The 8,707-nt window shown below is 50.8% G+C and overlaps 1 protein-coding gene across 1 annotated transcript; it reads left to right on the forward strand.

Moving 5' to 3' along the window:
- The first annotated feature begins 207 nt into the window (after positions 1-207).
- MEX3B (mex-3 RNA binding family member B) lies at positions 208-4,486 on the forward strand. Its single transcript, XM_059056048.2, has 2 exons — positions 208-829; positions 1,664-4,486. Exons 1-2 carry the CDS (start codon positions 541-543, stop codon positions 3,109-3,111), a joined length of 1,737 nt encoding a protein of 578 aa, XP_058912031.1. The 5' UTR covers positions 208-540; the 3' UTR covers positions 3,112-4,486.
- Positions 4,487-8,707: the final 4,221 nt, after the last annotated feature.

Raw genomic sequence — 8,707 nt, forward strand, 5'->3', positions numbered from 1 at the left:
GCCTCCCCCAGCGATAGTGTCAGTAGCAGTGTAGAGTCAGCTCCCGCCGGTGACGTTGCACCTCCCTCGTCCCCCTCTGGAGCCGTCTGGCTGCAGAGGCTCAGTCAAGAGGCGGGGAGGAGAGGAGGAAAAAGCGCTGAGTGAGGGCTGGCGGGCGGGCGGGCGGGAGGGAGTGGAGGAGCCGGGGAGGGGCTCCTTAAAGAAACGCTGCTGTCGCTCGCCTGCTCGCTTCTCGCTCGGCATTGTGGCCAGCCAGCCGGGCACTTGGGGGCTACGCGCGGCCGCCGCTCGAGCTCTGCCCCCACCCCACCCGCCAGCAGATCTGGGGTGGGGACCCAGGCGGGGGCTCCCGCAGCCACTGCCCGGCGTGGACCACAAGGAGCGACCCGCTCTTCCCGGTGCCGAGAAAGGAGCAACGGAGCCCTCTGCAGCCGGCCGGCCTCTCCGCCCCTGACCACTCGCTTCCCGGCTGCCTTTGTGGCCGCAGTTTCTCGCCGCCGAGCAGAGGGCCGGCGGGGGCGCGGTGCGCACGGCCGAGCGATGCCCAGCTCGCTGTTTGCAGACCTGGAGCGCAACGGCAGCGGCGGGGGCGGGGGAGGCGGCGGCGGCGGGGGAGGCGGCGGCGGCGGCGGCGGCAGCGGCGGGGGAGAGACCCTGGATGACCAAAGAGCCCTGCAGCTCGCTCTCGACCAGCTCTCCCTGCTGGGGCTGGACAGTGACGAGGGCGCGTCTCTGTACGACAGCGAGCCGAGGAAGAAGAGCGTGAACATGACCGAGTGCGTGCCGGTGCCCAGTTCCGAGCATGTCGCCGAGATCGTGGGGCGGCAAGGTGGGTCCGGCAGGGATGGGCATCTGGAGGTGAGAGGGTTTCGGGCCACCGCCCCGCGGGGAAGGCGGGAGAGGAATCGAGATCCGCGGCGCCGGGGAGCCTTGGGGAGGGAAGAAGAGCCGCGCGAAGGGCCGGCGCCCCAGACAAAGAAAGTGCAGGCAGGCTGTCTCCCAGAGCTGCGCCGCGGCCACGGCGGGATGCGCTTTCTCCTGCGAAAATCACTGCCTTCTCCCCTAGCTCCCCCCACCCAGCCCACCCCGGGAAATAGAATTTAAATATAAGATGCTTGGGGGAGGGGGGCTTTGATCGGTCCTTTGGGAGGGGGGAGGAGGAGGAGTGAGCATCGGATAGGAGGAGGATTCTGGATTTCTGCAAAGCGGAATGGAGCCCAGAGGAGGAACAATGGGTCCCGGGACTGCCCCCCATTCCCACCAGTCCCCCCCGCGCTGGAGGATCTCGGCCTTCGGTCGCCTTCCCCGAACCCCTTTGCCTCGTCTTCAGGGCGGACGGCGGCGCGTCCCGCTGGATCCCAGCGGCATCTCCCCAGCTGACTTTTTCTGAGGTTCTCGGGTTTGGCTCAGGACGACTGCAGTCACTGGGGGAGGGCTGGGCAGCCAACGGTCTGTTCCTCGAGCGCCTCGCGGGTAGAACCCGCTTTCCAGCCTGTGGAGCGGCCCGGGGTCCGTGAGGGAGCCGCCCCCTTTCCGCCCATCGCGCGTTTTGCCTTCCTGTTGCCCCGTACGCGGGCAGTCCCAGGTCCCCGCGGTTACCCCGGGGTAATGGGCGTGTCTGTCTCTCTCTCTCCCACTCCCTCCCCTGCACTCTGGCTCCCAGGTTGTAAAATCAAAGCACTGCGGGCGAAGACCAACACTTATATCAAGACCCCGGTTCGTGGGGAGGAGCCTGTCTTTGTTGTGACGGGCAGGAAGGAGGATGTGGCCATGGCTCGGAGGGAGATCATCTCTGCCGCCGAGCACTTCTCCATGATCCGCGCCTCGCGGAATAAGAACACGGCGCTCAACGGCGCAGTGCCCGGGCCGCCTAACCTGCCGGGGCAGACCACCATCCAGGTGCGGGTGCCCTACCGCGTAGTGGGGCTCGTGGTGGGGCCCAAGGGCGCCACGATCAAGCGCATCCAGCAGCAGACGCACACGTACATCGTGACGCCCAGCCGCGACAAGGAGCCGGTGTTCGAGGTGACCGGCATGCCTGAGAACGTGGACCGAGCTCGCGAGGAGATCGAGGCGCACATCGCCCTGCGCACTGGCGGCATCATTGAGCTCACAGATGAGAACGACTTCCACGCCAATGGCACGGATGTGGGCTTTGATCTGCATCATGGGTCCGGCGGGTCCGGCCCAGGCAGCCTCTGGAGCAAGCCCACCCCCAGCATCACGCCCACTCCGGGCCGCAAGCCCTTCTCTAGTTATCGCAACGACAGCTCCAGCTCGCTTGGCAGCGCCTCCACAGACTCTTACTTCGGTGGGGGGACCAGCGGCAGTGCAGCTGCCACCCCGCGCCTGGCGGACTATAGTCCCCCCAGCCCCGCGCTCAGCTTTGCTCACAATGGAAACAACAACAATGGCAATGGATACACCTACACGGCGGGGGAAGCTTCTGTGCCTTCCTCTGACGGCTGTCCTGAGCTACAGCCCACCTTCGACCCGGCTCCCGCCCCACCGCCTGGGGCTCCACTTCTCTGGGCCCAGTTTGAGAGGTCCCCGGGAGGCGGACCTGCAGCTCCCGTGTCCTCTTCCTGCTCTTCCTCTGCATCTTCGTCTGCTTCGTCTTCCTCTGTGGTCTTTCCCGGGGGCGGCGCCAGCGCGCCCTCCAATGCCAACCTGGGGCTGCTGGTGCACCGCCGGCTGCACCCGGGCACCAGCTGCCCCCGTTTGTCCCCGCCCTTGCACATGGCTCCGGGGGCGGGCGAGCACCACCTGGCTCGCCGGGTGCGCAGCGACCCGGGCGGAGGGGGCCTGGCCTACGCCGCCTATGCCAACGGCCTGGGGGCGCAGCTGCCGGGCCTGCAGCCGTCGGACACGTCCGGCTCCTCGTCCTCGTCCAGCTCCTCCTCCAGCTCTTCATCCTCCTCCTCTGGGTTGCGGCGTAAGGGCAGCCGTGACTGCTCCGTGTGCTTTGAGAGCGAAGTAATCGCCGCACTGGTGCCCTGCGGCCACAACCTCTTTTGCATGGAGTGCGCCAACCGCATCTGTGAGAAGAGTGAGCCTGAATGCCCGGTCTGCCACACCGCGGTCACTCAGGCCATCCGCATCTTTTCTTGAAGGCGGCGTGCACCACGCGGGGGATGGAGAACCCGCTTCCCTCCATCCTCACTCCCCAGCGCCTCTTTGCCTACTTGGTGCCCCACCTTCTCCTCCCCGCCTCCCTGCTCACACTCTGAGATCCGAAGAGGAGCTTGGAAAGCTGTAGTATCCGCTCATTTTTTAAATTTCAATTTTTAAACAAAGGAACTTGCCAGGATATCTGCATCAAGAGTACTGTAGCCTGGGAAACCTCCGAACCACTTAAATGCATGCTCTATAAATAATAGGAACGGCGACATTCTAGTAATGATAGTTTTTACACTGTACTTAATAGGAAGCTTCCAAAAGAAGAAAACCCCACAAGTTTTCCATTTTCTTAAAGTAGGAAAAAATGAACAATAATTATTATGATGAAGATGATAATAATAGTGCTATGGGATGTGTGGACTGTTTTAGTGTGTTCCCCTTTGTGGCTGGGTTCCTACGATGCTTATTATAGAACACAGTGGATCCTTTTTGAATGTTCGTGGAAGGGCCAGGAGTTCCTGTGAAACCAGGATACTGCAGCTTTATTAAAGTTAAAGAAACTGTAACATATCTCTTATATATTAAAAAACGTTTAAAAGTTTTAAAGAGAAATTGCATTAATACAGATTGAAGTATTTTATTCTTTTTTGACTTGAAAAATTATATTTCATATTGCAAAGATGTTTACAAGTATTTTAATTTAAGTTCAGTGAACTTTTTTGTAGCTGGGTTAAATCTTTTTATTTTAGTATGGCCTTATGGCAAAGAACACTGTATTATTTTAATAATCACACAATTGTGACGGAATTACAAACCATAAAATGTGTAATGTTTTGAACAGTATTCTGTTGGGATGGAGATTTTATAGGTTCAGACAAATCTTCTAGATCTGCTTCACCCAGCATATTTTCTATTCAGTGATATAAAGCATATTTTATTCTATATTATTACAAAAAACGGAAATGTATAAACATGTCAAAAGGAACTGTTAATGCTTTCTAACATTTGTATAAATAGAATTCAGTGCAAGTTACAAAAATTCTGTTGCACCACTATAGTTTTAGTATTTCTATTTTAATACATTTGTTTACCACTTGTTTATGTATATGTAGGTGATGTTACTTGAGCTTAAATGTACTTTACTGAGCAAAGTTTAAAAAAACAAAGTATATTTTATTTTATGATAAAGGGCCTTTAACCTCATGGTCAAATACTAATATTATATTTGCTGAGACAAGATTTGAAATTGTATCAAGAGTTTTATTTTTCTGACATTTAAAGTTCTACATAATAAAGGTAAAACTTAAGTAATGGTGCTACTTCATTTTTTAAGTATTTCTATATAAATAAAATATTGAAGAAAATCTATCTTGTGTGGTAACTTGATTTTTTTTGTTTTCTTTTTAAGCTTCTTGGAGTCTACCTTTATAGGGGATCACTCTTCAGTGACAAATTGAAAGCTGCAACTTCCAGGCATATTATGTCAGTATTTTATCAACAGAGTGGACTTTCAAAAGAGGCCAAGGTTGTGTTTGGTTGGGTGGATAGGCCGTGGGTAACAGTATTTTTTTTTTTTTTTTTTAATTGCAAGTTATCTACCGAATCAGAGCTTCCTCATTCGATATTGTGGGCACAGTGCCTAGGATCTGTGATTCTTTTAGGGTCCCAGGAAAACGTTTAATTTCTCTTAAAATTAGAAGAAAATAAAGCAAAGGAAATGAAAATATTCAAAGACAACGTCTTAATTTTCAGGCCCACAGAAACCTATTCAATTGTACCTAGCACATTAAGAAAACAAGGTATCAAAGTATTGAAAGTTAGATCAAAAATAAATTTGAATAATATTATTATGGAGGAAAAGGAGCAAAAGCACCTAGGGCCTAGGAAAGTCATAATCCCACCCAGTGAGGGGCCTCAAGAGTATAGGGGGCCTGAGGGCTGTGCTTGCTGTGGTGAGTTTCCACTGCAGGTGGCTTCCTTGGGGGAAGCCCAGAGATGGCAGTCTCTGCTTGTAGAGGATGGGGCTAGATTTGAGCATTGGTCTTAATAGGCTTCTGCTCCTCAGGCAGGCTAACTGGTGTTGACAGGCTGTGGGTGTTAACTGTCTGTTGTTGTTGTTTGGGAGAAGTTTTTGTTTGTTTTTTGGCAGGCTACACCTGCTCCCTGGCTGTGGGGCTTTGTCAAGGGATGGAGGCTGCATGCTTTCACTTGACAGGAACTCTGCCTTCTAGAGAGTATTTAGGAATAACCAGACCACACCGCTGAATTGCCAGCAGACTTCCAGGCTGAGCTGAGCTGCCCTGGAGAACGGTGTCTGCCTGGAATGTGGCAGCCTTTTATTTTAACCTTTGCTGATGGGTAACATTTAGCAGGTGAGTCCAAGGAGTAGGCTCTAACATATATTGGCTGTTCCTCTTTTCCCCTTTGTATTCAGTTTTATTTGTCCGGAAATTTAGTCACTGCCTACGTCATAGCTCCTGATTTGTTTGGTTTGAATGATTCTGTGCAAAGGCAGGAGACAGGCCTTTGGGGTGGGAGGAGAGAAAGGAGTGGCCCTGCTTGGGAAATTTCTGGCATCATCTTCAACTCTGGAACATCTTCAAGTTCCCAGGCAGTGTTTACCCCCTTTTTTGCTCCCTCAAGGACTGGAGGTTAGCTGAGGCCTGGCAAGGAGCAATATTACTGTCCAATCCTCCCTTTCTTTCAGCTGTTCCGAAGTGCCTAGAACAGAACCAAGGGTCTTTTTGCACTTATTTCTTTAGTTATGCAGCTTTGCTTTGCTGCTTTAGCAGAATGATTCCAGAGAAGGCGAGGAAAAATCGAAGCCTTGATTGGTTGAATTTCACATGGGCTCTTGCTCACTGAGATTTTTTGCGATCCATATGCTGCTTTAGAAAACGAGAAAAAAAAAATCAGGTTTTGAGGCTACTGACACGCCCTTGGATGACTCGTATTTCTTTGTGGTGAGAGGTCCCCTTTGTTGACATGAAGTTTTGGAATATATTAATAAAACCAGGATTCTTGAGAGGAGAGAGAGCTTTTCACTCTTGGTTTCCTCCGCAGGGCAGGCCCTTGTCACCAGCGGAGGATGTGGACACATGCTAGTGGCATTAGATGGCATTGACTTTTGATCCAAGGCAGGCTTTTTGTCCCATCCCCCAGGTTCCGCAAATGACAACTGTGGAGGTGGTCACTTGCTGTGGAGGTTCTCCAGCTGGAGAGATGAGAGGTAACACTTTTATGCCCTGCAACTACTAGCAGTTTCCCTTTCTACTTTCTGCTACCCATCTGATATCCGTCTTTCTGCAGCAACGAAATATCAGCTAACAGACATCTCTGCCCCCAATTATTGGTCCATGTTTCCTTTCTTTACGTGGACTACTGGTTCTCAACTGGGGGTGATTTTGCAAACCCCCTCACGCCTGATTTGACAATCTCTGGAGACATTTTGGGTTATGACAACGTGGGATAGTGCTACTAGCATCTAGTGGGTAACAGCCAGGGGTGCTGCTAAACATCCTGCAAAGCACAACAAAGACTCATCCAGCCCAGGGTGAGAGACCCTGATGTAGACAAAGAAAATGGATCTTCCCTGCTGGCTTTTCACTGCCTTGAAATTGGTGGTATTGTTCTGACATTTAAATGCACAGAGGTTGACCCTCCGTGGTGCTCTGGGATTGCCCACTACCCAGGGTAGCTCTAGTGATATCAGGAATATTGCAGGGGAAGCCAAGGCTGCTGTGTGAGCACGGGAGGTCAAAATTAAGGAAATCATTTTTCTCCACCAAAGAGTGGTAGATTGCACTCAATCAAGAATAATGTTTGCATGGAATGTTCAAAGCGCTTTCTTTTCAATTGTCTCCTGTGATCCTTTCTACAACCGTAAGGGAGAAACCACTGCGACTTTGCTGTGCGTATTTGTAGTAAAACACTCTCATAATGTAGTCCCACCAACATTGGCTCTTGGGAAAAGCTCTATTATTGTCAGTGACTATCAGGCACTAAGAGATCCAGAGCTTTTTATCTCTTAAGCCTTATCTTTCCAAGAAATGTGAACAAATTTGCTCCATCTCAAGGGGGTTTTGAGCCTGCTGGCCAGGGTGATGCTGGTAGTAATTGTCCTTGAAGCTTTATGGGGGACAAGGCAACTTGGGGAGAGATGGGATTTGTATTGGCTACACTCACTCTTTCTCACCTTAAGGGAATCACTCCCTCCCTGGCTAGGCAGCAGGGGACAGTCTAGTGCTGAATCCTGTCCCCCTTTTGCCTTCCTCTGTCCCCTGACCCAGTTAAAACCTGACCGGCGATAAAGAGCTAACATCTCTCTCCCCCCCACTATTAAGACCAACCTATTTTCCAGGAAGTGGAAAGTGAGGGAGAATTAAGCATCCTTACACTGGTCCACTGGACGTCAGTGATGATTGCTATAGTTCAATGAGCCCTCACTCTGGACCAGGAACTGTGCTAAGGGTTTTACATTAATCCAACCCCATGGGGTAGGTATGAATAAGTCCATTTCAAAGATAAGGAAACTGAGTTGGAGGGAAGTTAAATGACTTACCCCAGGTCACACGGTCCGTAAGCATTGGACCTAAGATTCCAACCTGAGCATCAATAAATCCTATCCTCCTATCTTTACCACTTGAGAAAAATGTTTTTTACAAGGGACATTTTCAGAAAAAGCAAGCACTCCTTCACCACAAAATACTCAACCATGGGAATGATGGTCCTTTCTTAATGATAAGTGTAATTGACCTGAAAGTGGAGCAGGGCCCAGTTGCTATAACGACTTCAGGACTCACAGCAACTCGGCTGAGAACCCAAAGCATGACTAGTACCTTATGAGCACGGGGGTATTTCTGCGACATGTATTCTAAAGCCTTGTCATCTCTTGACTGTTTTGTGACCAACTAAACAATGAACATTAAGCTAATTCTATAGTACAGTCTTTCCAGGTAGACAAAATAAATGAGCATTCGATGAGGGTAAAATGAGTGCAGAATTCTCTCTAAAAAAAAGAAAACTCCATAAAAACATCACATGAACTAATTTAGATAGTGACTAAAAGATGCCAAAACCCTGACTGAAAAGTGAAATGTAGTCAGTTGTTTGGTTTCCAGAATTCCAGGCTCTTTGTTTGTTTCTCTTTCACATTGACTTCATTTTCTAGGGCATTTCTTAGACCTTGTAGGATCTGGGCATGGTCTAAAAATGACAGTATGGAAGCTGCCCACCCACCCCATAAGTCTTTGGTGCTGGTTCCAGTGAGAGCACATGTTTTCATGGAAGGTATGGGTGAGAAAAACGGCAGGTTTGTGACTTGGTTTGCTCCTCTGTGGAAAGAGGAAGTGTTTACTTCCTTCTGGAATTATCAGACATGCTTAGTCCCTCTTTGGGGCTTACACGACACCATGTACCTCTTACCACAGTGACATCTGCTGGGGCCTTCACAACTGTTTGTCTCCTTGTCTTTTCTCCCCACTAGGCTGAGGATGCCTTGAGGTCAGGGGTCTCTTCTTTCCATCTCTGTGCTCCCAACGCCCGACACAGAGCCTTGCCCACAGGGGGGCTCGATACACATTAGGAA

This window comes from Kogia breviceps, chromosome 3, assembly GCF_026419965.1.
Source record: "Kogia breviceps isolate mKogBre1 chromosome 3, mKogBre1 haplotype 1, whole genome shotgun sequence".
In the NCBI taxonomy this organism is placed as follows: domain Eukaryota; kingdom Metazoa; phylum Chordata; class Mammalia; order Artiodactyla; family Physeteridae; genus Kogia; species Kogia breviceps.

Bases quoted from the DNA above. Each gene is read 5' to 3' on its own strand.
- MEX3B (XM_059056048.2), top strand. From the start codon at position 541: ATGCCCAGCTCGCTGTTTGCAGACCTGGAGCGCAACGGCAGCGGCGGG. The intron at 830-1,663 runs GTGGGTCCGGCA...TCTGGCTCCCAG, and splicing joins CGAGATCGTGGGGCGGCAAG to GTTGTAAAATCAAAGCACTG.